This window comes from Diceros bicornis, chromosome 35, assembly GCF_020826845.1.
Source record: "Diceros bicornis minor isolate mBicDic1 chromosome 35, mDicBic1.mat.cur, whole genome shotgun sequence".
Taxonomy (NCBI): Eukaryota; Metazoa; Chordata; class Mammalia; order Perissodactyla; family Rhinocerotidae; genus Diceros; species Diceros bicornis.
Window position 1 is genome coordinate 2400518 of NC_080774.1, and position 27910 is coordinate 2428427.

The 27910-nt window shown below is 54.9% G+C and overlaps 1 protein-coding gene across 1 annotated transcript in view; it reads left to right on the forward strand.

The window, feature by feature from the left end:
• RIMBP2 (RIMS binding protein 2) overlaps positions 1-27910 on the forward strand; it is a 113168-nt gene that overhangs the window by 54926 nt on the left and 30332 nt on the right. The window contains exons 5-13 of the mRNA XM_058531230.1: positions 3000-3204; positions 7513-7658; positions 8968-9044; positions 12826-12935; positions 15330-16139; positions 19410-19561; positions 20936-21397; positions 23744-23887; positions 26856-27014. Of these exons, the coding sequence (XP_058387213.1) occupies positions 3000-3204; positions 7513-7658; positions 8968-9044; positions 12826-12935; positions 15330-16139; positions 19410-19561; positions 20936-21397; positions 23744-23887; positions 26856-27014 (2265 nt within the window). The remainder of the gene's footprint in view (positions 1-2999; positions 3205-7512; positions 7659-8967; positions 9045-12825; positions 12936-15329; positions 16140-19409; positions 19562-20935; positions 21398-23743; positions 23888-26855; positions 27015-27910) is intronic.

Consider the following 27910-nt stretch of genomic DNA (forward strand, 5'->3'; position numbering starts at 1 on the left):
CTCTGTTTCAGATGTGTGTCCAACGCCAAGCCCCAGTTCAGGCTCACTGAGACCTCGGCTGCACTTCATCTGGTATAATGTCCCTACACCAGCCATTCATGTGCCACCTCTGTGAATTTCACCATAGCTGCGTCTTATTATTATTTCATATTTTATTTAAATGTGTTCACTTTTTAAAACTTTTTGTCTAAGAGCCAGCCCTGATGGCCTAGTGGTTAAAGTTCAGTGTGCTCCACCTCGGTGGCCCGGGTTCGGTTCCCAGGTACGGAACCACACCATCGTCTGTCAGTAGCCGTGGTGTGGTGGCAGCGGCTCACAAAGAAGAACTAGAAGGACTTAGAATATACAGCTATGAACTGGGGCTTTGGGGAGGAAAAAAAAAAGAGAGAGGAAGATTGGCAACAGATGTTAGCTCAGGGCGAATCTTTCCCAGAAAAAAAGAAAAAAAACGACTTTTTATTTTGAAATAATTTTAGATTCATGAGAAGTCACACTAACAGCACAGATGGTTCCTGTGGACCCCTCACTCAGCGTCTTACGTGACGAGAGTCCGCTGTCAAAACCAAGAAGCCGACGCTGGCAGGATACACGGAGCCAAACCTCAGACCTTATCTGGGTTTGCCAGTTTTCACCTTCACTCCTCTTTCTTCCTTGGTGTGTAATTGCATGGGACTCGCTGCACACGTAGGTTCACGTAACCAGTCAGGAATACAGATGGCGCCACCATCCTAAAGAGCCTCCCTCATCACCCCTTCGTAGTCACACCTTCCACAACCCCAAACCCTGACAACACTGCTCTGTTCTCCGTCTCTGTACTTTTGTCATCTCAAGAATGTGACATAATGAAAAATCAATTCGCTTTTCTCGTTAGGTCGTTTCTCACATGTACGTGATATGGTGGAGTTGGTGTGCCGGTCGTGTTTGTCCTAACGCACATCGACATGAATACGTGGCCCTTAAACAGTGTCCACGCTCTTCCGCAAGCCACCTCACGTCCCCACTCACCACCGCGAGCCCCGGGAAGCATGACCCAGGGAGCTCTAGGCTCTTCTGATGCCCTCCACGCCCGAGGCCAGGGGGTTGGCAGCTGCTCCTCTGAGACCTGCCTGTCCCCCAGGGCCCTCGGCTCTGCCCTGGGGCACACTCACGACTTAGGGCTGAGCTGGGGGAGCCGGAGCCCTTGGCCTGGAGGCAGTGACGTCGCCGTCCTGCTCTGGGGCCAGAGCTGCTCCGAATCGCGTGCGTCTCCCTGATGGGCAGGCCTGGGCAGGATGCCCATCTGGCCCTCTCCACGTTCCCCACCTGTGCCCAGGAGCACCCAATTCAGTCCTCTGCCTTCCTCGGTGGAGACAGCTATCGCAGCCAAGCTCATTCAGCTTTTTAAAAGTAGAATCCTGCAGATTTTTTTTTAATGAATCGAAGAAATTAATTATAGGTTTGGGATTTGTTACGTTTATTTTTAGAAATCCGTGATCTCAAGCATAAATAGCACTTCATTCTGGACTAAGGAGCTGAGAAGCTTAATGCCAGTGGAGTGGGGAGGAGGAAGAGGAGGAGGAGGATGCAGAAGGAGGGGAGGGGGGAGGGTCTATTGCTGAGTCAGGTTGAGGGCCCGTCCGGCCCTGTCCCTGCTCTTGCTGAATCCCTGTCTGCACACCTGTATTAAACCCAGCATCTGTTGAGGTCCTATTCAGTGCCAAGGTCGTTCCCAGTGCTGGGGACACAGCAGGAAAGAACAGACACAAATTCCTGCCCTCACAGAGCTGACATTTCAGTGGGAAAAGTAGACAATATACAAAATTAATAATACAGCCAGTGGGGGTTTCCATTTATCATCGAGTGAGGAACGGAGACAAGGTGGGACTCCACACAGAAGAAACTGGCCACCACTACAAGTACACGATGCCTGGTTCACTTTCGTTGACACCTACTGTGTGCCTGTTCTGTACAGAGTATTGAGAGTATCAGGAACCAGACAACAAAGACTTGGATCTTACCGTCCAGTCCTGGAGAGACGAGAGATAATCAGGGGCTAATACAACGTTGGGGGGTTGCTAAGCACCATGAAGAGGACACCGCATGGTGAAGAGGCAGAGGGACCCTCGATACGCGCCCCCTTATGCGGGCGCCCACCTGTGGACGAGTGCCTGACACACTCGTCACGGGAGACAGAGCCTTGCTTCTGCACCAGGAGGGGGAGTGTAGTCCGTGAGTGTCTGTGAGTCCCTGGAGAGGAGAGAGGGGCTTGCTTATGCCCACCCAATCTGAGAACCAGCCAGGCAGGAGCCGCAGAGACAGGAGGGAACTGGCGGGTTCACCCTTCCCTGACACGTGTCCCCGAGGGAGACTCCCGCCCTCCCTCGTGCTCCCGACATGCCTCTGGATTCCGCAAATGGCAGCAGTGGTATTAACCAAGTCCAGCAGATAGAAATTCGCTTCTATTGCTAAAACCATGTTCTTTGGGGTTTTGCAGCACGAGCGGCACCAGCCCCCAGGAGAAAAATGCATCAGTGAGTTAGCAACTGAGCTGTTCCCCCACGTCCGGGCTGTGTCACAGTCTCATACTCCAAATTTCAAACAGCTCTGGTGAGGCATGCCAACCTCAAAGCGCCCGGGCTGCACACAGAGCCCAGAACAATCCGCTGTTGGCTGGGATCTGAGTGTTTGCAGGATTTCTTGGCACCTGTGGTTTCCCACGCTCACCCTGTGAGGGAACTCAGCCGCCAGCCAGGCTGCACAGGCACTTGTGTTACCACTGTTCTCCTGGAGGTAGGAGGCAGCGCCTGCCGCACACATGCACACACGTGTGCGCACACACAGTACATGTGCACACACACACCACACAATATACACTCTCATGTGCGCACATACACATGCCTACAATGCACACTCACACATACACACAGCACACATGCATGCACACACCACACACTCTCACACGCACGTCCCCACCACCCAGCGCCCCTGGCTGACCGCATGTCCGTGCCTCTCCCGTGCAGTGCAAGGTGCGAGAGCTGGAGGAGAAATGCCGGACGCAGAGTGAGCAGTTCAGCCTGCTGTCCCGGGACCTGGAGAAGTTCCGGCAGCAGGCGGGCAAGATCGACCTGCTGGGCGGCGGCTCTGTGGCCTCCTTGGATGCCCCCACATCCCCCAGCAAGCCTTTCCCGCAGTTCATGAACGGACTAGCCCCCTCCCTCAGCAAAGGTAAGTGGTGGAGAAGGGTCGCCAGGGAGCTCCACACGAGGTCGGTGTCTGTCTGATGGCGCTCTCCCCGACGAAGGTTAACCCGACACACAGGTTAACGGGTGGCAGGCCTGGTTATATCCATCTGTTTAAAAAGTTGACTTTTTTTTAATTTAGAGGAGATGAGTGTCAGAACCCCACTTTGGAATTCCACAAAAGAGAGAGAACTTCTAAATTTCTCCGAGTTCTTATCAGATGTATGATAAGCTCTTTTTTGTGTGTGTGTGAGGAGGATCAGCCCTGAGCTAACATCTATGCTAATCCTCCTCTTTTTGCTGAAGAAGACTGACCCTGGGCTAACATCTACTGCCAATCCTCCTCCTTTTTTTTCCCTTTTTGTGCCCAAAGCCCCAGTAGATAGTTGTGTGTCATAGTTGCACATCCTTCTAGTTGCTGTATGTGGGATGCGGCCTCAGCATGGCCGGAGAAGCGGTGCGTCGGTGCGCGCCCGGGATCCGAACCCGGACCGCCAGTAGCGGAGCATGCACACTTAACCGCTAAGCCACGGGGCCTGCCCCTCATTTTGGTGCTTTTTATCGTTAAAGCGAGGTGGTGCTGCTCGTATCTTGATAAATTACATTTTCCCTGCTTACCCGCTTCCCAAGTCCTTCCCTTCCTGCTCATGCATTAGCTAGAGTGCTAAGGGGCTATGGCAACAAGACAGAGGGAACAGAAGGTCTGAATGTCCCCCACACACGTCTGAGCACACGGTGCACCCAGGCCGTGTTCGAGGTGTGAGGCTGTGATGTTAAGTGGATGGCCAGACCTCTTGTGGGTGGAGGCAGACAAGAGACAAGTGGACAGATGGATGACCAGAGGTCCTCCCACCAGACACATGTGTAAAGACAGGTGATGAGATAGAAAGTGACCCAGCGCTGCTTAGAGGTGGTGTCCAGGGAGGACCACCTCTGGGAAATGACGTTTGAGCTGTGAAACCTGACAGGTGAGAAGTGGTAAGACAGTTTCAGTTCTTACTAGACGAAAAAGGAGTTTTGGGTTGAGTGGTCATATGAGGTTGGCCAACGCGTGGTTTTCAAGGTCCCTAAGCCCCCAGTACAACCGATGATTCCAGGACTCAGTGTATAGTTGAGCTCATGGCTCAGATCTATTACAGAGATGGGGATGGGGACACGGTCGGATCATAAGGGAAAAGAGACGGGCACGTCTGCAGGAATCCACGTGCAGGAGTCCCTCCCGCAAGGGCCACACAGAGCACCCGCTGAGCATTGAAAAATGCAGCCACACGTGTGCAGTGTTGCTCCTTAGGGATGCCCATTAGAGACACGGTGCCCAGGATTTCATGGGGGGCTGGTCATGTAGGCACCTCTGCCTGGCACGCACCAGAGTTCCAGACTGCCAGAGGGAAGGCAGGGCCCGGCATAAACCACGTTGTGGACACAGCCTAGTTAATAACAAAATACCCTCATCAGTTAGGGAACATTGTAGAAGCCGAGTCCCCGGATGCAGCCAGGCCCATGCTTGCAAGCAGGCCCTTCTAACAACGGGTCTCAGCCTGCTCTGTGAACTCTTCCGCGCAGCACATCAGTGTTCTTCCAGGGAAAGCTCGCGGCTGGGTGGAAGGGGAGCAGTGATTTATCCGAGAGAATCGGTGTCGAGATGGGCCTGGAAAAAGGGCTCTGACTCACGATGATGGAAAACGGACCTGACTAAGAACAGAGCAAAACAGGACTGCGTCTACACTAAGCTAATCGCTCGGATCCTGGTAGCAGAGCAGGTTTGTACCAAGGCTTCCGTTTAGCCATTGGGAAGATCGTCATCCTAACAGACCCAGCTCATGTGATTCATTGCTACCTCGCCCCACTCCGGGCCCCTGGGGTCAGGGCCCTCGAGCACTTAGCATCTTCCTCACTGTGCTGGCATTGCTTATCAGTGCACGGGAAGAATGCCTACGAGAGAGCTTCCTCCTGCAATCCTGAAATCTCCCCAAGGTGGCTCCCTGACTGCAGAGGGCAGGGGCGCCTTTAAGAGTGAGCAACACAGGAGAACTCGGCCGCTGGGCTGGGCTTTCCTCTCCACGGATCTGAGGGCGACAGGAACAGGCAGGGCCAGCACAAGACCAGAGACTGACCCGGGCAGATGTGTGCTCTCCCCTTATCTCCCTCCCGCCTGAGGCCAGGTGGCCCCGAGGTTGAGGAGGACGATAAAGGGTTGATCAAGAGCCCTCAGGGGACTCGCGTTCTGTACAGTGGAGTCACATCTGACAACAGAGAAGGCGACAATTGCACATGGACGCAATTATCCCTGGACTCTCCTAGGAAGGGAGCATGCTGGAAAGAGGCACGCCACCTCCCAGGACCACCCCCTGCACAGCCAGTTTTCCTTCCAGTATGGGAGCGGGTTTTGGTGACGCTCCAGGTAAAGTCGTTGTTTTGGGCTTAGCGGCCATATTTTCCAGAAAATATGACTCTTTAACCATTCAAATCACAAGGATGCAATGTTCACACCACGTGGGGCCCACAGGAGCCAGTGCTGCCCAAGGGCACAGCCTATTTCTGCCTCTAATCTCACATCCACTCGGAGTAGGATAGCAGGGAAAATCCGCCACGCTAATTAAATTATTTTCCTCTAGGGAGTTGGACTGTGCAAGTTACGTGTGAATACGAGGTGACTCTGCTATGTTCATTTCCCCTTTATTGGTTACGTCATCCCACGCCATTCACTGAGCCGTGTATCGGTCAGGGTGGGCCAGGTTCTGCTGCAGTAACAAACACCCCCAAATCTCCCGGGTTTAAACAGCCACGTCTGTGTCTTGATTATGCTCCTTGTCCTCCTCAGGCTGGCTTAGGGAATTGGCTGCACCTTATCTTTACTCTGCAGTGCTGCAAACAGAGCCTCCTCTGTCTGGAATGTTCCGTTGCAGGGGAAAGGAAAAAGCAGATTACACACCGGCTCAGAAGGGCTTCTGCCCAAAGCAGGACATATCACTTCCAGTCACAGGCCACTGGCCCGGGCACGTCCTGTGCGGGGTCCCGCTCCTCCATCGCCCGGCGAGGGGAGAGGAGCGGTGCTGGTCTGCGGCCGGGCCTGCTCTCAGCTGCTTTTCTGAGGCCTACGGGAGTCGACTCGTTCAACACATGCTTACTTGGCACCTGCTGAGGGCGTTAAGGTACAGCGGTGCACAGAGCTCAGCCCTGCTCTCCGGGCTCTGACATCCCAGCAGGAGCCCGTGTCTATTGCAGCATCAGTTCCCTGTCTCGCTGGAGCGTTCTCGCTGTTTCCTCGGTCAGGCTGGAGCCGTGGGGGCTCTCTGGCGGGTGACTTCTGCACAGCCGTTGTGGGAACTCTTCTCACGCTGCTTTGAATCACGTTGTGTTTCCTGATTTGGACTCAGTAAGTCGTCTTCTTCAGGGAGGCAGTGCCAGGATGTGACGGCTACAGCCGGGGAGGAGCATCTTCCGCCCACCGCGTAGCCGAGGAAGCAGGGAAGGGAAAGAGCTGCTTCTGCATTTCACATCTGGGTCCTAAAAAGAATGCCCGACTTTGATCTGACCGTCGAGGCCAGCGCTGGTCAGAGAGCTCAGGGCTCCCTCCGTGCGAGGGCAGCGCTGAGAAGCCCAGCAACCCGGTGAGGACAGGAGGGCAGAGAATTATCTTAGTCCTTGTAAGGCTCTTACCAGAAGTACTTTCAGCTACAAACCTGGCCCTTTGGCCAATTTGTACGTGAGTTGGGGCTCTTGTCATAAGGGGCAGCAAAGCCTGGAGTGAGCACAGGAATCTGCTTTTCAGCTGAGAGATGAAGAGCCGGTAGGTTAGCTTCAGGCACAGCTGGATCCAGGGCCCCAACGTGTCACCAGGACCCAGCTCCTCTCTCTCTCCATCCTCTCGCTCCTCTTTCTATGAACAGGCCCCAGTTTCCGACAGACTTTCCTCCTCCTGGTGGTGATATGGCTGCAGCATCACTGAGCCTCATATCCTCTCACTATTAATACAGGCCAAGGGAGAGCCTCCTTGCCAACGGCTCCCACCAACTTCCCTCTGATTGCACCTTCCCATCTCGCGTGCAACACCGCCATCACTGCCAAACGCTGGTTATAGCCGGGAGTGGACTCTATCAGATGGATGGCACAGAGCAGAGGTGGGGTCAGACCAGCCTGTGTAGCTTGAGAGTAGGAGACGGGTGGATCCCAAAATGAAAAACCCCAGGCTGATGCCCATGAGGGGAAAAGGCACACGGAGAAGGCAAATGACCAAGGCACTTTTATCATTTCATTTGTGTCTTTTTCAAATTGTTTTGATACTCGTGGCCAGGTCAGGAGAGCACTATTGGAAGCCGCACTACGATTGGTGAATATATCCGGCCCCTCCCGCTCTCCGGTGACAAGCCGGAGACTCTGTCTGTCAAGCCCACCTTTCTGTCAAGAGCCGGGAGCCCAAGATGCAGATTTGAGTCAGAGGTGAGTCCTGTCCTGGCAGAGGGCCAGCCGGCCTGCCTGTGCCGTGGTGTGTGGGGTGGACATCGGCCATCCTCCCCCAGTCTATCTTCCCCATCCTCCTCCTCTTTCTTCTTTCTCCCCGCTTCTTCCCTCACTCCCATTGATTCCCTCAACCCGTCCTCACTGACCCCCTGCTATGTGCCAGGAAGTGAGGGGCCCCACAAACAGACAGGTGAGGTCCCTGCTCTCATGGAGACGGTGTTCTCCTGGGGAGATAGATCATAAACAAGTCAACGCTTAAAAAGTTGGGTAACAGTGAGTGCTGTGAAGACAGCACAACAAGCCAGTGACCCAGAGTGGTGAGGCAGAGGAGAGGGCGGCCTTCCTCAGAACGGCCACTGGGCTACTTATGTTGCATTGACGAAGGAGCCCAGGGGTCCACTGGGCTGGCGTGGAGCTGGGAGGAGGGGGAGACAAGTGGGGCCATACACCAAAGGGAAGCTCTTGATTTTTTGTCCAGTTTCAGTGGCAAGCCACTGAAAGGTTTTAAGATGGAGTGACACAGTCTAATTCCTGTTTGAAAAGCCACTCTGACTGCGGTGTGGAGAGTGTAGCACTATGAGGAGGGACAAGAGCAGACAGTGCCTTCCTCCCCAGGAAGAACACACGCTCCTGCTCCCATTCACTCCTGCTCCCGTGAGAAAAGACGACTCGCCCTCCTCTACCCCATTGGCCAACAACGGGCCTATCCTTCACCCCCCGACCCCCAAGATTGCTGTAGCCGGTGTAAGGAAACACCCGTGGGCAGTCCTCGTGCTCTGCAGACTCTGGGACAGCAGAGAAGAGTGGGATGGACCCCTTCTCATGCAGTCTCCCTGGACGTCTGGGTCCTGAAGCCCTGCACACCATCCAACGCGCTTCTGTCTCCCTCTCTGGACCGAGCCCTGAGGGCGGAGGGCACAAATCATTGTCTGTCTTTTGTTGTCCAAGGAGCGTAGCAGAGTCTGACACATACCCTGGGTCTGGCTCAGTGAGCATCCCATACCTTAAATTACGTTGGGGAAGGTCCTCGCTTGAGTCCAGTCTTGGTGTGGGGAGCTCTTTATAAACGTCCTTCTGTGTGACCAAGGAGCCCTCCCTGAGGCACCCGCTTCGTCTCTGGGCTCAGGCCCAAGACTGAGAATACGGATGTGGCAGCATCCATGGGAGTTCCACCTTCTGAGGCCGAAAAGCCCAGCGAGACTGTGGAAGGGATTTCCTGTGTGTTTCTGGCATAAAATGTGAAACCTACAGCTTCAATAACCTGAATATCCATTTGTGTCTTTAATAGATGGACAATGAATGGAATTCCAATACCTCCAAGCAGAGATACTCGGGGAAGGTCCACTTGTGTGTCGCCCGCTACAGGTAAGAGCGAGGCTCCTCTCTGCACCTCTGAGCCCCCGTGAGCGCGGGAGGCCTTGGGCATGTGAGGCGATGGGTCTGGGAACCCTCCATGAGCTGAGGATGTGCCTTCTCCTGGGCAGTTCAGCCAGCTTTGGAGGATGACAAGAGTTTGGCTGTTCTGATGGAAAGAGTTTGGATAGCGTATTAGTTTCCAGGGCTGCCATAACAAATTATCTAAAGTAGGTGTCTTAAAACAACAGAATTTATTCTCTCACGGTTCTGGAGGCCAGAGGTCAGGATCAAGGTGTCAGCAGGGCCTTGCTCCCTGAGGGCTCCAGGGGAGGTTCCTTCCTCCTCTTTTCCAGCTTCTGGTGCCTCCAGGCCCCCGTGGTTATAGACACATCGCTCCAATCTCTGCCTCTGTCTTCGCAGGCCTCTTCCCTGTGTGTCTCTTTTATAAGGACACCAGCCACTGGATTAGGGCCCACCTCACTTCAGGATGACCCCATCTTGTCTTGATTCCATCTGCAAAGACCCTATTTCCAAATAAGGTCACATACACAGGTACTGGGAGTTAGGACTTGAACATGTCTTTTGGGGGACACGTTCAACCCATGACAGGTGGCTGAAACTCAGAGGGGCCCTCTTGCCCAGAGCCTCCCGTTTGGAGCCTTTCTGGCACGCTGCTGTCTGTCCAGGGCCCGGGCTCCACCGCAGCGTTACAACCGACAACTCATCTCTCCTTGGAGGCCCTTCGGTATCCCTGCTCAGCGAGAACTAATGAGCCAATCTGGTCACACACGATGCTTGGATTCTTTATGGTAGTCGTCAAAAAATTCAAGCTGGCTGAGAATTAGCTGCCCCCCGCAACTTCACTACCTGGTTATCATGAAACAAGCCTCAGACCACATTCTGCCATACGGAGACATTTATGAATTAAATAGTCCCAAACGAGCAGACAGGAAACAGTTCAGACCTTTTCTTTACACTCAATGAAGACGCAGACCTCTGTCCTTCTAGACACTCCAAGGACTCTTTGCACGCCAGGTTGGCCCGAGGCAAGCACGGCGATATTCTAGAGGCACGTGCATTGTCCTCTTGATTGGCGTTTGGCGGCCAGAGTCCTCCAACTGGTGGCTGTGCTGGGAACTGTTTAGGACTCACACTGCAGGGGCCGTTCCCGAGGGCGTGGATGCCACCCTCCTAGACCCTTAAACTTTGTTCACGCAGTGGGGGAGTGAGCTTAATCTTAGCCAACCCATCCGCCTTCAACACCTTTTGCTTCCAATAACTACTACGCTGATTAGTGGATTATTTTCTACTGATTGTAATGCGCTGAGGTCATCAATGAAAACCCACTTCCGACGTTCAGATAACAGAAGCACGGGAGCAGCTGCCCCTGGGCTGTGGGCTTCCTGATTAGGATGCCAGCTGACCCCTGAGGAGAGCCCACCCCTGATCTGAGTGCTGTCTGCACCCACATACATGTCCGTCACACTGTCCGTGGGGACACAGCCACGGCGCTGGGAGAGATGTGAGGCCACAGTCAGCGGGGCCTGAGGAGGAGGGCCCAGTCCCTCCGTGTGTCTGAGAGGAGAGGGGCTCTTTTTTTTTTTTTCTGTCTGTGGGTCAGGAGGGGGCACGGCCACTCAGGCAGAGACCTCAATGCTGCAAATTAGGGCAATGGCCGGGATGCTGAGCTGGTTTATTTTTCTAGCCAAGCTGGGCCCTAGTGAACCACACCGCCTCCCTTCCCAGCGGTGTGCCTGGTCCCTTGGAGCTGCGCTGTGCAGTGTGCAGGGCCAACTGCAGAGTGCCCGCTGGGCTCACAGTGCCTCCACTGTCGTGGAGAGGGACGGCTTGTCCTGGAGACAGAGGCCCAAGAGCTAGCGCACCCTGAGGACAGATTCCACAGCCAGTGTGACACCAGGCAAAGAGAGGACTATTCACCACGAGTTGACGGGGTCTCCCTCCTCCGCACACCCCGTCACCTCCCCTGGACCCCTGCTTAGCAACCGTATCCACATCCACTCTCCCTGAAGCCAGAGAGCTTTGAGTCATGCTGGACCCTGGACCCTCACCCTTATGTCCAGACAATCCCCATTTCCATCATCTCCGAAGTCACCCTCTAATCCAGCGTCTTCGTCCACCTCCTCTGCCAGCCCCCCATCCACACCGCACCCAGAGAGATGTCTTTGTAAAGTGCAAACGTGATCATGTCATGCCCTAACTTAACACTCCTTCATGGCACCTCATAGCTCTGGAGATTGAATCCACACTGATCTGGACCCTGCCAACCCTCATGTCTCAATGTTCCTGCCTTCCCCGATCCTTCTCCAACAGGCTGGCCCCTCAGCTCCCCAAAGGGACCCTGCTCCCTGCCTCCAGGCCTTTGTCCACGCCATTCCTTCTACCAGGAACCGTTTTCCCACTTCACTTACCCCCGGCTTTCACCTTATAGGTCCATCTGTGTTCACGCCTTATGCCAATTGCCCCTGGCAAAGACTGACTTGGTGGAACCATCAGATGGTTGGATGGCGTTCTTAGACCTCTGGTTGTGGACCATGAGGGACAGAGTGACTCGGCGTGGTTAAACCTGACAGACGGGGCCAGAAGGCCTTAACTCTGGTCCACGCCCACCACATAGTGATCCTGTGACCTTGGGCTAGTCCTCCCACTTCCCTTGGTTATTAAAGTTGGCAATAATAATACCTTCTCCTCTTCCCTCACTGAGAGTCAGCGGTGATCCAAAAAACATGTACATGAAAGTGTCAGTGCACTTCATGGTGCTGCTGCTGTGGGTCATTGTGGTGTGGTTATTATCATTCTACAGGGCATGGCTGTCATCTCCGACCATCAGTAATGTTATTTGAATTTTCTTACTGAGGGCTTTTCTCTTATTTTAAATTAATAAACTTTTTCATTAGAAAATCCAAAATTCACCTAACAAATGTTTTATTTGCAAGCTGGACATGACTTTAAAAAATGTTAATTCCCATATTTGGAGGACTTGAGAATGTGGACACTTTTATACTCCTAAGGGGAGGAGAAGGTAAAACAGTGCATCATTTTTCAGGCCATTTTGGCAGTATGTACAAGACCTTAAAATGTGCGTGCTTTGACCAAACAAACATACTTCCTAGGGATTTGTCTTCAGGAAAAAAGTGTGGAAGTGTGCAAAGATATGTTTATAAGGATGTTTGATGCAACACTGATTATGTTAGCCAAAAGTTAGAAGCAACATCAATGCCTCACATCAGGAAATTGGGTAAATAAAGTATGTCAACCTATTCAGTGGAATATTATACATCCATTAAAAAGGATATGATAGAATATTTCATTAAGTGAAAGGATAGTCCTGCCATATTGCAAAGTGTAAGAAATAAGCAGATTAGTAAATAGTATATATAATATGATTTTACCTTCGCTAAATAATACATATTGAAAGATCAGAGAGTTAATTTTCTTATTTACTTATTAATTTGGAAATTTCTAGTCATGGTAGAAGTGACAGGTGTGAACAGAAGTATCAGAATCCTAAACATGTCATCTAATAGGAAGGGCTCTGAGTTTTCAACTTGGTTTCAGAATTTTCTTTTTGTTTTGCATCTGTGAGCAAGGCAGCAATGGCCTGAATTCTCAGAGGGCAGAGGACTCGTTCGCACTGAACCATCATGTGGGTCTGCAATTTCCCAGTAAGAGGAGACAGGAGCCTCGTGCCAGGCCCGCACTCTGTGAGGGAAGGGCCGGGATCCGTCTCCATCGAGCGCATCTCCTGAATGAATCTTGTTTCTTCCTCTAGTTACAACCCCTTCGATGGGCCAAATGAGAACCCAGAAGCCGAGCTGCCCCTCACGGCGGGGAAATACCTCTACGTCTATGGGGACATGGATGAGGATGGCTTCTACGAAGGTCTGTGAGGGTGTGGGGGATGGTCGGTGCACACGGGGCCGGTCCACCCACCAGACTAATTTGTCCAGGGGCCCCATAGACAGGCCAGGTTCCCAAATTACTCCTGGCTGCCCCGGTCCTCTACTCTGACCCTCCCGCTTGCCAGAGTTATGGGGTTTCCCCTTTCTGATGATGAGTGGGATTTCCCATATTCAACTCCAAGCAGACCTCTGCCCCTCGGGGGATATTTTATAACGTTAGTCTCTGCAGAGCTTCCCGGCACGCGGGGCTGACGGACCCTCTTGTTCCCAAAATGTCTCTCCTCCCCCTTCCATCTTCTGCCCAGCAGCCTCGGGTCTCCACGTCCTCTGCAGCAGCGCCAAGGTGCCTTCCAGGTGCCTCACCTGGCTCAGCGCCATCCCACTGACCTTCAGCTTCTGTTGTTCGCTTAGGGTGGTCTGGCCCCACGTCTTCACAGCCACCGCCCACAATCCGAAATCAGGAAGTGTGAACCCCCACCCGAAGTGCCGACCTTTTGTCACCTTTTTAGCTTGAGGATGAGCGTGTGACGGCAGAGCAGCTTCGTGAATCAAGATCCCTCAGTCGCCTAAGCTCTCCAGTTGCCCCGTAGAGATAACAGGGTCTTGGTTTCTTCCTGGTTCCCCCGAGCAGAGGACTAATTCTTGCTAAATCAACAGGTTTCTCTCCCACGACCTTAGGGAGTCTTCTTAGAGCTGACGATGCCCCTCAGCCCTCGTCCTGGGTGATCTCGGGTGTGAGGTCCAGCCGCCCTCGGGGATGCTCAGGAGCCTGTGGGCTGAGCCGCTTCCCGCCAGTTCCCAGGAGTGTTGTCGGGGGCTGTGGATCCTCCACCGGGAAGTTTCACCACGACTGGTGGCAAAAGAGTTTGAACTTTTAACATAAATTCACGTTACTTTCACTGGTTTTCACACCAGTGTAGAAATATGTGCCCAAGGCAGCTGCCAGAAAAGCCTCACTGGAAATGTCTAGAACGTTTACATCAGGCTTGGTGCCCACGTAAGCTTCCCAGAGGCCTGATCACACACAGGCTGCCAAGCTCAGAGTCCCATTGTCCGTCTGACAGCAGGAATCTTTACTTAACCTCCCCGTGCCTCAGTTTCCCTGGCTGTAGCATGGAGACAGTGGTAGTTCTCACCTTGTGGGGTGGCTGTGAGGATAAACGAGCTCATAGGTATGAACAGGTCAGAACAGGGCCTGGTACACAGTAGTCGCTCAATAAATGCTAGTCATCGCACCATCATCCTCATCATCTCCCTTGTGTGGAAAGGAGGCTGTATTTATTGAACATCCTCGAGGTGAAGAGTCACTGTCTCAGGACCCACTCCCTAGGTGGGGTCGGGAGCAGAGTCAGAGGCTTTGTTCATTCTGGTGGAATACGGGATGGGTTAAATGGCTGCATCCTCCCCTGGGCCAGTCGCATAGCCCCTGAGTCAGGGGTCTTTGGGAGCAGACCATAATGCTCAGCTCTTCCCAGCCTCCCTGAGTCCCTTAGCCTCCTTCAAGCTGTCCCTCTGCAGACACCCTGCGATGTGGCGGGGACGGGGCCCTTGCCTGCTTGTGCTGGAAGATTACTCAAACTTCGTCATCTTTGAAACTCCTCCAATGTTTCTCAGTTTCCAGGGCCACTGCTGTTAGCAGGCTTTCGAGCCCTGCTAGCAAAGAGAACACACAGAAGTTAGGCCATTTCACGAAATAAAAAGGGGTCCCCACTGTGACTACCTGTTGCCACAAGAACTGGTTTGATGGCATCTTTTTGCCACTTAACTTACAGGTGGTTCCGGCACCAAATTGATAGTCTGGTTTCACCCCCAGTGGACACGTCGGGAACTTCATTAAGATGGACACAGTGCTTTGCAAGGGGGAAAGTCACTGTTAATCCCTATTCGTGTGATCCCCCAATCAAAAATAATAATGAGACGTTGACTTTTTTAACCTCCGAAACCCACGTATTTACATGTTTGTTCGTCCTTCTAACAAACATTAACCAAGCACCTACTGTGTGCCTGATGTCGCTCTAGGACGGTCCGTTGTGGTGACAAAGGTCCCCGCCCCCGTGGGCGTAAGTTACCCCAGCTGGGAGGGCTCGTCGACACAGGCAGATAGGTGAACACGGAAGTTTCAGATTGCGGTGAGCACCATGGAGAAAACCAGATGAACTGATGGGGGGTGAGGCAGACGGCAAGAACGGGGTGCAGGTCATGGGGGCGAGGCCCTGAGGAGGTGACGTGAGCGGATTCCTGGAAAGAGCTGAGGAATCCCACTGTACCCGAGCGGCTTTCCCGCATGGCCCATCAGAGAGAGGTGCAGAGTCTGCTCCAGGACTCAGGGCCCGAGGGGGCGGTTGGGGGATAACGCTGTCCCTCTACCCTACAGGCGAACTCCTGGACGGGCAGAGGGGTCTGGTGCCCTCCAACTTTGTGGATTTTGTCCAGGACAATGAATCGAGACTGGCAAGTGTGCTGGGAAACGAGCAGGATCAGAATTTCATCAACCATTCCGGCTTCGGCGTGGAGGGGGAGCGCATCTTCGACCTCCACTCCCCGACTCAGACGGACTCCGTCACCGACAACGGCGCGGGGACGCTGGATGTGAACATCGACGACATTGGAGAAGACATCGTGCCTTACCCTAGAAAAATCACCCTTATCAAACAACTCGCCAAAAGTGTCATTGTGGGCTGGGAGCCCCCCGCGGTGCCGCCGGGGTGGGGGACGGTGAGCAGCTACGCCGTGCTGGTGGACGGGGAGGCGCGCCTGAGCCTCACGCTGGGCGGCAGAACTAAGGCCCTCGTCGAGAAGCTTGACATGGCGGCCTGCACCTACCGCATCTCCGTGCAGTGCGTGACGAGCAGGGGTAGCTCGGACGAGCTGCAGTGCACGCTGCTGGTGGGCAAGGACGTGGTGGTGGCCCCTTCGCACCTGCGGGTGGACAACATCACGCAGATCTCCGCCCAGCTGTCCTGGCTGCCCACCAACAGCAACTACAGCCACGTGATTTTCCTCAACGAGGAGGAGTTTGACATCGTCAAGGCCGCGAGGTACAAGTACCAGTTCTTTAACCTCAGGCCCAACATGGCCTACAGGGTGAAGGTTCTGGCCAAACCCCACCAGATGCCGTGGCAGCTGCCTCTGGAGCAGCGGGAGAAGAAGGAGGCCTTCGTGGAGTTCTCCACGCTGCCTGCAGGTGAGCCCATCCTTCCGGGGGCCCCAAGGGAGAGAAGGGGGTGGGAGGGAGCAGGGGAGAACACTGCAGGCAGCCACCATTTCCCTGGAAAATGCCTTCAATCACCCAGGAAGCGTGGAATATGGGCGCGTGCGCGCGCGCGCATGTGTGTGTGTGTGTGTGTGTGTGCACGCATGAGAGGGAAAGAATACTTGGATTTTGTTTAGGGGCCGTGTTGTTGAAAATATTTCTTTTCACACCTGCATCTGCAAGAGGCTCATCCTACAAAAGACGGGGAAAACGAGACCATCCTGGGTGACTCGGCGTCCTCTCCCAGCCATGGGAGAGTGAGTGAAGCGCCCACACTCTTTCCAGAATTGCTCCTTCTCCCTCTCCCATGTGGGCGGATTTGAGAGAAGACAGGGAGTCCCATTGTCCACGCTATTCTGGGTCTGGGCACATCTCCTACGTAAACTGCTGGCTCCTTCTCGGCGTTCTCCGCTGTAACAGGAGGGGCGATGGGCTCCCTTGCCTTCCCTTCCCACACGTGCTCCCGGGAGATTATGAGGAGATGGGATAAGGGGGACGAGACTGCTGGGCCTGCTTGTCCTCTGATTTATCGGAATCCCAGTGCTAAGGGGCAGCTACCACCTGGACCCACAGAAATTTCTGTCGTGCTGATCTTTGCTGGGCGCACACACAAGGTGGCCCTTCTGAGCGGGTCAGCTGTGCCAGGATGGGGGCCCCAACATCGGGGGAAGAGTAGCCTCCTTGGCAAATATTTGAGGGCATGCTGTGTGACCTCTAGGCTGCCTCAGTCCTGGGACAGTCACATAATTCCCTTGACAAGCCTGTCTTGATGCTCTCCTTGCTGGATTTCTCTTCTGAGATTAATTAACCCAGCCCTGCCCATCCTCATTTCTCAGCAGGTTCACAAACAATCCAGTCGTCCTCCGGCATCATTTTTACCAACCGCATAAGGTCTTCCGTCTAGCGCAGGATTGGCTTCTCAATTCATGACGGATTCAGTTTTTCTTTCATTGAGCTCTCCATTATTCGAGAAATCCATAATCACCAGAGTCTGACCCACAAGGCAGGAAGGTCAAGGGTGGGTGGGACAGCACTGCTTTAAGGAGAGGAGCGTCTGGGTAGGAACTAATTTATAAAGGGTCAACTTATCCATGTTCTGCAACGACTTTTGGTCTCCTGCCTGACCACCGGGACGTCAATCATGATACTGGGATATTGAGGACCCTCCTTCCACTGCTGCCTCCTGTGAAGTCTTGTGATCGGTGCTGGGGGTGAAGAAATGAGGGGCACCAACCACAGGGACTGCCAGGGACTCCGAGGAGAGATGAGCACATCCACTGGGACAGTCGGGAAGGGCTTCCTGAGAAGCTCACGTTGAGATGGACGGGAGTGGGGACCCAGGAGAAGACCCCGAGCTCAGGGCGTGTTCCCGTAGGCTGACTCCCAGTGATGGGGTATCCTAGTCCACTGGGGCTGCTACAAAAAATGACCATAAACTGGGGGCTCCAACAACAGACATTGATTCCTCACAGCTCTGGAGGCTTGAAGTCCAAGATCAAGGTGCCTGCAGACTCGCTGTCTGGTGAGGCCCACTTCCTGGTTCATAGATGGCATCTTCTCGCCGTGTCATTTCATGGCGGGAGGGCTGAGGGGCCCCTGGCCTTGTTCCATAGCAGGCTATTTCCACTGCCTGCCCAGAGGAGGAGGATCTGGACTGTGGGTGGGGAAACCAGTGGAGGGAATGGGGGGATCTTCCCTGGGAGGAGAGGAGAGGGGCAAGCCTCGTGATCCTAGCTCCATCTGGACTCAGGTGTCGGGGGGTACTGCACTGAGTGCCCCGCATGGTGACCTCAGAGCATGTCCCGGGTCAGCCGTCTCTGCGCCCGTGTGGAGAGACAGGCTACAGCTGGCAGAGCAGCGCTCCCCGAGTCCTCCTTCACCCACAGAGCCCTGGCCCTCTGCTGTGGCCTCACTTCACCGCAGATGGGTGGGAGAGAAGTCCCAGACCAGGTTCAGTGCTTGACCTTTGCCCTTAAGGATACTGAGGGACTGTGTTGTATTTAATGGAACTGTCCGGGCAGAATTTAACCTCTGAGCCGGGCTGTGAAGAGGTTCTAAAGACCTTTATCACAGCTCATTATCAAGAGTGGGGTCGATGTGCCGTTGGCGGTGGGCTACAGGCTCGTGCTGGGGTGAATGCTGCTTCCCACATGTAGGAGCTGAGTGACTTCCCTCAGTGTCCCCCTGTGCACAGTGGGGATGTGTTGAGACCACAGGATGGAGTGAGGATCAGCAAGATGAGGTATGAGAGTGAGCAGAAGGCTCGGCACACGGAAACTCTCAGTGAGCAGATCCCTAGAGATCTGGAGCCAGGGGCTTCAGCCAGGCCATGGGGCGTGTCAAGCCTTCCCTCAAGGTTACAAACATGTTCCTTCCAGATGAAATGCTGTGTCCTTCCAAGCAGGCGGATGTGGGGAGCCGTGCACAGACCTAGAGGAAAGGGGCCCACCGTGGGCTCAGTGCAGAATGGGTCCTGCTGTCACCACGTCACCAGTGACATGAGCCCTGCCTCCTTGTTGCTCAAATCAGCTGCTCAAGACTTTCTCTCGGAGGGTCCAGCCAGCACAGTTCCAACCGGGTTAGGCACAAAAGGAAGCATGTCGGCGGGTGCAGCTGGAAAGTCCGTGTGCAGAGCTGGATTCTCAGGTTCAAACGGCCTCATCAGGGCCCGTCTCTCTCCATCTCCCACCAGGTGGCAAGATGGGTGCTCTGCTGTCCAGGCTCACGTCCTCTTAAGTCCAGTGAGGGGAGGGAGAGAGAGAGAGAGAGAGGGACAGAGAGTAGGTGGAAAGAGGAATGGGGGAGCAGAAGAGGAGGGGAGAGGTGGAGGGAGGGTTCTCTTTTCTCTGCCAAACGCTGGGATCTCCTTGGCCCGTCCTGAACCGATCACGGGGCTGACTGGCCAAGCCTGAGTCACAGGCTGGCCTGGAGACGGGTCCAGGTAGCTCTGTCCCATCGCACAAGCTGAGAGCCAGGGAGCAGGTGGTTCCGGAAGCGACAGTGAATGCCGAGGTTAAGGTAACCGTGCGGCGTCGTATCCCAGGAGTTGCTGCTTTCCCTCGCTCTTTCTGCTTTGCTTCCACACCTCGTAATCTCACCTCCTTGCCCTGGCGACTTTAACGGGTGACGCGTGACTCCGTTTCCAGGTGAGACCAGCCAAAGGCCATGCCGTGAAACTTCTCTGCCTTCTGTCCCCCCTAGGTCCTCCGGCCCCCCCACAAGATGTCACTGTCCAAGCTGGGGCCACCTCGGCCAGCGTGCAGGTCTCCTGGAAGCCGCCCACTCTGACGACCACCGGGCTGTCCAACGGAGCCGACGTCACGGGCTACGGCGTGTATGCAAAGGGGCACAGGGTGAGTTTTTGTTGGGGGTGCACCCAGGACTGACCTGACACTGGGTCAGTGTGGGGTTGACTACTGGAAGCGTCTCCTCTCCCTACTCAATCCCCGAGACCCACCAGCACTTATTAAACACCACCTACACCGCCACGCCAGGGCCCGGCCACAGAATGCGGGGAACCCCCGTCCATTTTTGTCCTCCCTCCTTCCAGAATTCTCACTGCCTCCCTCCCACTCTGATTATCTGCCCTGCTCTGGACGTTTCTTGTTCTCCTCCTCCCAGTATTAAAAGTCCACCAAAGTCTTGAGTCCCACAATACCAGAGCCCCTCAAGACATGACTGGCTTGTGAATTCCAACAAACTGATTCTTGGCAAGATGGTATTAATGCCCAAGGGGAGCCCTCCTGGGAAACCCTGCAGGGTCTGCACATCGACAAATGGCCAGCCTTGACTCTGAGAAACAAGCCTGTCCTTATGCTGACTGTAGGGAAACCCATAATCTCAGCCCCCATCCCTGTCCTGGAACATGAAATAGACACGACTGCCTTTGGGGAGGGCTTGGGGAGGCTCCTGTCTGTCCTCCACCTTCCCCACCCCGTTCCCCACAAGGAGCAAGGGGTGAGGTATCAGATAGACAGATGTGAATATCTGAGCTACCTCCTGCTCTCTCTGTGAGAGCTCCTCCTGCAGATAAACGACTCCCCTCTTGCCCCCCTCCTCCTGCAGGTGCACGACTCCCCTCTTGCCCCCCTCCTCCTGCAGGTGCACGACTCCCCTCTTGCCCCCCTCCTCCTGCAGGTGCACGACTCCCCTCTGCTCCCCCTCCTCCTGCAGGTGCACGACTCCCCTCTTGCCCCCCTCCTCCTGCAGGTGCACGACTCCCCTCTGCTCCCCCTCCTCCTGCAGGTGCATGACTGCCCCCTGCTCCACACTCCGTGCGGGAAGCCCACACAGGCCCTGCTGGTACAGAAGAGGCTGTAGTCCTGTCCTCTCCACTGCAGTAGGAAGCCCAGTTTGGCCTCTGCCTCGCCCCTTCCCTCCACCCAGCTTTGGCAGTAATAAACCTTATGTGTGGTCCCTCTGCAGCCCTGCATCTCTTTCTGAGTTGGTGCTGAACATGGAAGAAAAGGGGTGTGCTTAATTGCCCCTTCCAACTCCAAAAGCTGAGCAGATCCTGGGGCGGCAGTCCTCCCCCCAGCCCGGCCCCTCTCTGAGACTTAGCTGATTTCCAGGCTGTGCAGCGTGGTTTGAGTCGGATGTAGTTGGGGCCCCAGTCCCTGGTCAGGAGAGGCAGTCCCAGGGCTGGCCTCTCCCATTTCACGGGTGCAGGGAGAGGAGCTGCCCGCCATGCCCAGGGCGGCCTGTGAGCTGGCTCTCTCTGTGCACAGGTGGCTGAGGTCATCGCCCCCACGGCGGATGGCACAGCCGTGGAGCTGGTGCGGCTGCGGAGCCTGGAAGCCAAGTGTGTGACCGTGCGGACCCTCTCCGCACAGGGCGAATCCATAGACTCTGTGGTTGCTGCCATTCCCGCCGACCTCCTCGTGCCTCCAACCCCCCACCCGAGAACTGCTCCCACACCGAAGCCATTAGCAAGTGCTGGAGCCCCCGATACCAAAGATGAACACCTGGGTCCCCACGTCAGAGTGGACGAGGCCTGGGAGCAGAGTCGGGCGCCTGCCCCGGCCCACGGGCACATGCTGGAAGCGCCCAGCCTACAGGGCCCGGGCCCAGGGAGGCGGTCGCCCTCGCCCAGCCGGATCCTCCCGCAGCCGCAGGGGGCTCCGGTTTCCACCTCCGTCGCCAAGGCCATGGCCCGGGAAGCTGCGCAGAGAGTGGCCGAAAGCAGCAGGGTAAGGCTGGGTTTTTCCTCGTTGGTTCCACTGCTCCTGGAATGCATTCCGTCCCTGCAGCCCAGCTGGGATGGAACATTCCAGCAACACCCGCGAGTCTACAGAGAGAAGCACTCGGAACGCTCAGAGCCACTGCCTCGACTTGGAAGGAAGGATGCCACGTGTGTCCTTCACCCTCCCCTTGGGCTGCATTTAGGCCTGATCCTGATGGAATCAAAATGCTGGGTTTGGGCTGGCCCCGTGGCTTAGCGGTTAAGTGCGAGAGTTCCGCTACTGGCGGCCCGGGTTCGGATCCCGGGCGTGCACCGACGCACCGCTTCTCCCGCCATGCTGAGGCCACGTCCCACATACAGCAACTAGAAGGATGTGCAACTATGACATACAACTATCTACTGGGGCTTTGGGGGAGAAAAAAGGAGGAGGATTGGCGTAGATGTTAGTTCAGAGCTTGTCTTCCTCAGCAAAAAGAGGAAGATTAGCATGGATGTTAGCTCAGGGCTGATCTTCCTCACAAAAAAAAAAAAAATGCTGGGTTTTTTGCAAATATGGACCCAGACAATCAGAGGAAATGGTTATCTACCAAACTGGCTTAGAAAATGGGGGTGAATAACCCACCAACCAGGCTTTGATCTGTCAGGGATCTGAAAGGGGCCTTCTGGAGTCGGCTTGGGGACCCATGTTCCTAAAGCAGGCACACCTCCTGGCTCTGCTCACTTCAGGGTTCTGTGTGTGTGTACACACACACACACACATCTAGATATATCTACATACATGTGTACATATCCACATACATACACATATAGACATACGTACACATAAATATATTTGCATGCCTGTTACTAGAAATTGTCTGGGCCATGGGGAGAAGGCATATTTAGATTATGGTGGGGCCATATTCCAGATGATATGGGCAACGAGACATGAGATTTTAAGAAACAGCTGTGAAGTTATGCCTGGGAGTTGGGGGGGAACTGAGCTGGGCCAGGAGCCCTGCCCTGATGGGATAAATCCCCATCTCTTCCCGGGGTGCATCCGTCTACCAGGTGCCCAGCGTGTCTGCTGCGAGCCCGTGCTCAGGGCCCTGGGACAGGGACAGCAGTCCTCTCAGCCCCGGCTGGCTGGACTGCAGGGTCTCACCAGGACGTGACTCCTGGCAGCACCTTCGCTGAGGTGCAAGTGGAGATGTCCGTGCCACCGCTGGGAGACCCCAACTTCCTGGGCATCCCGGGGACTGGCGGCCGTGCCAGGGAAACTCTGGAGGGGCGCAGACCCTTAGAGGTCAGAGCTGAGTGACGCAGGCCACGTCCAGGATACCAGGAGGGATGTGAGCTGCAGTGACAGCGCTCCAGCACCTCTTGAAAAACTGGAAATCCAGGCTTTTATGTGATATCTCCTAATTTGGTCAATATTGGCCACTAATTCTTAAGGAAACAATTCAAGAGGCCAGCCCGGTGGTGCAGTGGTTAAGTTTGCACACTCCACTTTGGCGGCCCGGGGTTCGTGGGTTCAGATCCTGGATGCAGACCTATGCATCGCTCATCAAGCCATTCTGTGGCAGCGTCCCACATACAAAATAGAGGAAGATGGGCACGGATGTTAGCTCAGGGCCAATTTTCCTCAGCAAAAAAAACCAACAACAATTCAACACCAATTTGTGGCTTCTGACTAGAGGAAGTCCTTCAGAACATGCACATTTATGTCGGGCCCACTGCCCCACTGCTCTGATTTCCCACAAAGCAGAAACCCAGGCCCCAAACAGCAGTGCTTGGGGCTTCAGGCCAAGCTCCAGGGGCAGGAAGGGCCTGGCAGGTGAGCACTGCCCCTCTCTGCTCCTTCCGATGGTAGCCACGCATCCTGCAACCCTAAGACCCCCAGAGTGGGCTGGAGCCAGAGACTGGGCCCAGGAAAGCCCGGGGCTGTGGGGTCCTGGCCGGCCCACCTTCCAGGAGGTGTGGAGTGGAAGCAGATTCCTCTGAGATTCATTGTTGAAGAAAATGTTAATTGATGAGATTTAGAGCCAGGCCAAGGTGTCAAATGGAGGGAGACGAGAATGTCATTGGTGTCCATAGGAACCCAGCACAGTCGAGAAATAGTTGTGGTAAGTGGGAGGGGACGGCAGGGGAGCAGCCTTGTCACAGCAGGCATATCAGAAAACCCGCCCGAGAGCCAGCGTGGTGGGTCATGTGACCCCGTCCCTCCACGAGGTGGCTCCAGGGGGCTGCAGGGTCAAGAAGGAAAGGGTGGGGCCCAGGAGACTGGAGCCTGGAGGCCTTCTTCCCCTCGGCCGCCGCCCTGCCTGCCCCCCCACAGCCTCCCTCAGCCGTTTCTTCCCCTTCTCCTTCCAAGTTAGAGAAACGGAGCATCTTCCTGGAGAGGAGCAGCGGACAGTACACGAACTCCGACGAGGAGGACAGCTATGAGTCCCCGGAAGTCAGGAGGAGGGGCGCCTCGGTGGACGACTTCCTCAAGGGGTCCGAGCTCGGCAAGCCGGTGAGTGTGGGAGCTGAGCCCCGTCAGCCCCCAGTGTGGCTCCTTCAGCCCTAGTGTCCCATCCCTCAGCCCCTAATGTCCCCCCAGTCAGCCCCCAGTGTCCCCAGTCAGTCCCTAGTGTCCCCACATCAGCCCTGTGTCCCCCAGTCAGCCCTGAGTGACCCCTAGTCAGCTTCGAGTGTCCCCCCGTCAGCCCCAGTGTCCCGTCCATCAGCCCCTAGCATGGATGTCTCTGTACAGGCCTCTGGAGACCAGGAGATCCCCGGTCCATGAGAAAGACGAGGAGGGGCCAGGCCCGGCTACAACCATCATGGTCGAGTTGGAAAGTGTACATTTCATGATGCCTGTGCATTGGTGACCTCATGTGGGGACAGTTTCAAAAGTGTAAATGTGAAGCTTCCACCCTTCCTGACTGCCCCATGCTGGTCATAGGGGCAATTTTGGGGTCAGGTAAATCCACAGAGGACCACCTGGCCTCAATTTAGGCAGAACCTACCATTTGTGAATTCACTTTCATTAATCAGGCAAAGGTTTTTGGACATCTGCTCTGTGCTAGGCATCATGGGAGATTCAGAAATCGAACGGTCAGCATCCTACACTCAGAGCAACAGTGTCAATGCTTGCCTTCCCAGACCAGGCTCATAAGTAACAAGTCCATCCAATGTGGGTGTGGTCTCCAATTGCTGGTCCTGCATAGTCTAATGGGAATGTCCTTCAATGGTGTCAAGGACTAGTCCTGGACAACAGGAAGGGTAGGGCCTGGAGAGTCCTAAAGTCTTGGGATGTCAGAGGTGGAAGACACGTCAGACATTGGATCATCCATGCCCTCAGCACATGCTTCTACAGCAGGGCCGTGTCAGGGCCTCAGTAAGAAGGCAGCTCACAGACTTGGAATCACATCCCGGCTCTGCCGCTGCCAGCTGTGGCACCGTAGGCAAGTTACCCGACTTCTTTATCGTAAGATTAAAACAATTCTAGCTGCATTAACTTTAACAAAAGAAATGGAATGCCCAACTAGTAATGAGTAAGACAATGAAGACAGGTGATTAGCCCACGTCACAGGAAGGCTCAGGTGGGAGGTTGCAAGGTTGATTCAGCTGCTCAATCGTGTCCAGGCTCTGGGTTCTGAACCTTCCATTCTTTTGGCCTTTTATGGTTACAGAGTGACTGCCATTGCTCCAATAATTATACCCTCATATGACAGCACCCCAAGAATGAAGGAAGACATGGATGAAAAAAGGGGGGGCTTTGTCCTCAGGCACTTTTCTCTTAGCTGGGAGAAAAATCTTTTCCAGAAGCTCCATCAGACTTCCCACTACATCTCAGTAGGCAGACCAGGGTCACAAGCCCACCACCAAGAGAGGATTAGGATTCCTATGAATGGCTTGTCAATGATGTCTCTGGCAAAAAAAAGAGGCCTCCTTCCATCCCATGAGTTTGTCCCTAACTCATCCCTGGGTTTGAATCAATGAGACTGTTCTCATCGGGGAGAGCTTTCCCATAAGCATCAGGAAGACCTCAATAAAAGAAGTCTGATCTTTGTTTATTCATTTAAAACCAATTCCCTTTTATGCTTCTGCTTGGCGCCTGATTGAAAGAACTAGGGCCGGACTAGCTCAAACGCTGACACAGCAGCCGCTCAGGCCGAGAACGTTCCAGCCTCTCTCACCGGGCAGCTCAGGCGGAGCCTTCTGCCTGGAGCGTCACACTGCCTCCTTCTCAGCAGCGTGAACTTAATGTGACTAGCAGTGCTTATGCGTCCTCATCTAGGGCAGTCATCAAAACCAGGGTGTTTTTAATAAATATGTCGCGGGATGCTATTAGATACATCTGTCATGTCGCCCACCAGGAAAATAAAGAAACTGCTCTTAGTCAACACCATCCAGCAAAGACAGAGCATCTTTATGGGTGTTTTTCCCTCATAAATCTGAGCTCGTCAGGGTGTGCAGTTTGATTTGTGGCACCTTTATTTTGCTTTAAATACTCGAGATATTGGATAATGGAGCACTTTCCTTGTACGTGAGGACGTGGCTGCTAAGTTGACATGGCACCATCACTGCAGGCCCCCATCAGGGCTGTTGGCATCTCGGTGTGCGTGGTGCCAAGTGTACTCAACTTGGGGGGAGGTCGTCATGTTTCATCGCCAGTAAGAGGTCAGCTGGTATCCACATCATGAATTTGATATCCCTAGCTTTCAAATTCTATAATATTTCCTCTTAATTTTAAAGGCGGCTTTCCTGTTAAACCTTTACACTGTCCCAGCCTCTTCCCTGGGTCCCTCCCCAATGGCACCGTTTCCTTCTGGTGTCGGTGACCAAGCTGGGCACAGAGTGCACACAGCCCGCACAGGGGTTCCACCTCCTGCCCGGACTAGGCTGTTCTCCAGACAACCCTGCATGCGCGTGTGTGTGTGTGTGTGTGTGTGTGTGTGTGTGTGTGTGTGTATTTTAGACTACCTGGTATTGTTTAAAATCTGAAATGCCTTTACGTTGTGCATACACACCCACACTCCCACATCCCCACCCCTCTCCAGTGCGTGACCCTGGATCTGGTGTAGACAGGACTGTGCTCTGCGCCCTTCTGCACTGAGTGTGCAACCTCTGGTGGAGCCTTTGTTCAGCCCCTCAGCTGGAGATGCTGGTGGCACCCAGAAAGTCATGTTTCCTCGTGTGTCTTACAAGTGGTGTTCGGTCCCGCCCAGGGCCCAGGGCCTCTGTGCCTGTTCCCGCCTGGGCTCGGCGTTGGGAGACCCGGTCTGGTCTTCCCGGTGCTTGATGAGCATGTGGACGTCTAGGCCCATTTCCTCACCTGTAATGTGGGAGCACACAGACACCCAGACTCGTCACGAGCTCACAAGGGAGCGAGGAAGGGAAGGGGCAGTGAGGAGGGCCTCGGGGCCTCCGCTATCTGGAGGAGCTCCACGGCCGAGAGACGCCCCTCCATCCGTGTCCCCTTTGCCTGCCCCCAGCCGCACTGTTGCCATGGAGACGAGTACCACACGGAGAGCAGCCGGGGGTCCGACCTCTCAGACATCATGGAGGAGGACGAGGAGGAGCTCTACTCCGAGATGCAGCTGGAAGACGGGGGCAGGCGGCGGCCCAGCGGCACCTCCCACAACGCCCTCAAGGTCAGTGGCGAGGGGCACCGGCTCCCTCTGCGTCCTCCCCGCAGCCGCCCCATCCCTGTCCCTTTGCTGGGGCTGTGGAGGCCGGCTCCAGAGGGGCCTGGCCCTGCCGTGGGAAGCCCACGGATTTGGACAGGCTGCTCTCTCGCTGTTGAATTTGCATTCAGGAATCCCCTGAAGCCCTCCTCTTTGCCAAAAAGTCTGGGTGAAGGAGTTTGGGAGAATGCATTTGGCACCCCCAGAGGACACCCAGCTCTGTACCAGGAACTGACTGACTGGGAGAGAACAGAGCAGGGAAGCTCTCCCCACCACACACACACACACCCACCCACACACCCACACACACAGTCCTAAGGGCTCATCCACAGACAAGCAGAAGCTGGGAGGAATCAGCCTCGGAGCCAGAACCAGAGATTGGGGATGTGAGGGGCCAGCTCGGGGGATGGAGCCAAGACTCTCTAAGAGGAAGGAAGGGAAATGGCCCTGCCGGAGGGTGGGAGGAGGAGCAGGAGAGGGAGAGGGTGGGCGGACACGGGAGGTCAGAGGAGGGCCGGGTGTGGAGGGATGGCGTCCCGGGGGACAGCAGGTGCACACACAAGCCCCTTCTGGACACGTCCCACCAGAGACCCCGGCGTCCTCTGCTCCCAGCTCTGGTGTGGCCGTCAGCGGGGGGTTTGATGGGAGGCCACCTTAGTGGACACTGGGCTTGAGGCTGCTGTCAGGCCACGAAGAGGCTTGCCCTAGGTGTGCGTCCCTCTGTCCTTGCCTTGGGGGCTGTCCTGCCGCTGCTGCTGACTGTGCCAGCTAGGGCATTTATCCACTCCACTGAGCCCACGAGCTGATCACCTCTGTGCGCCAGGCCCTGTGCCAGGCTGGGGGCTGCACGGACAGATGTGGCC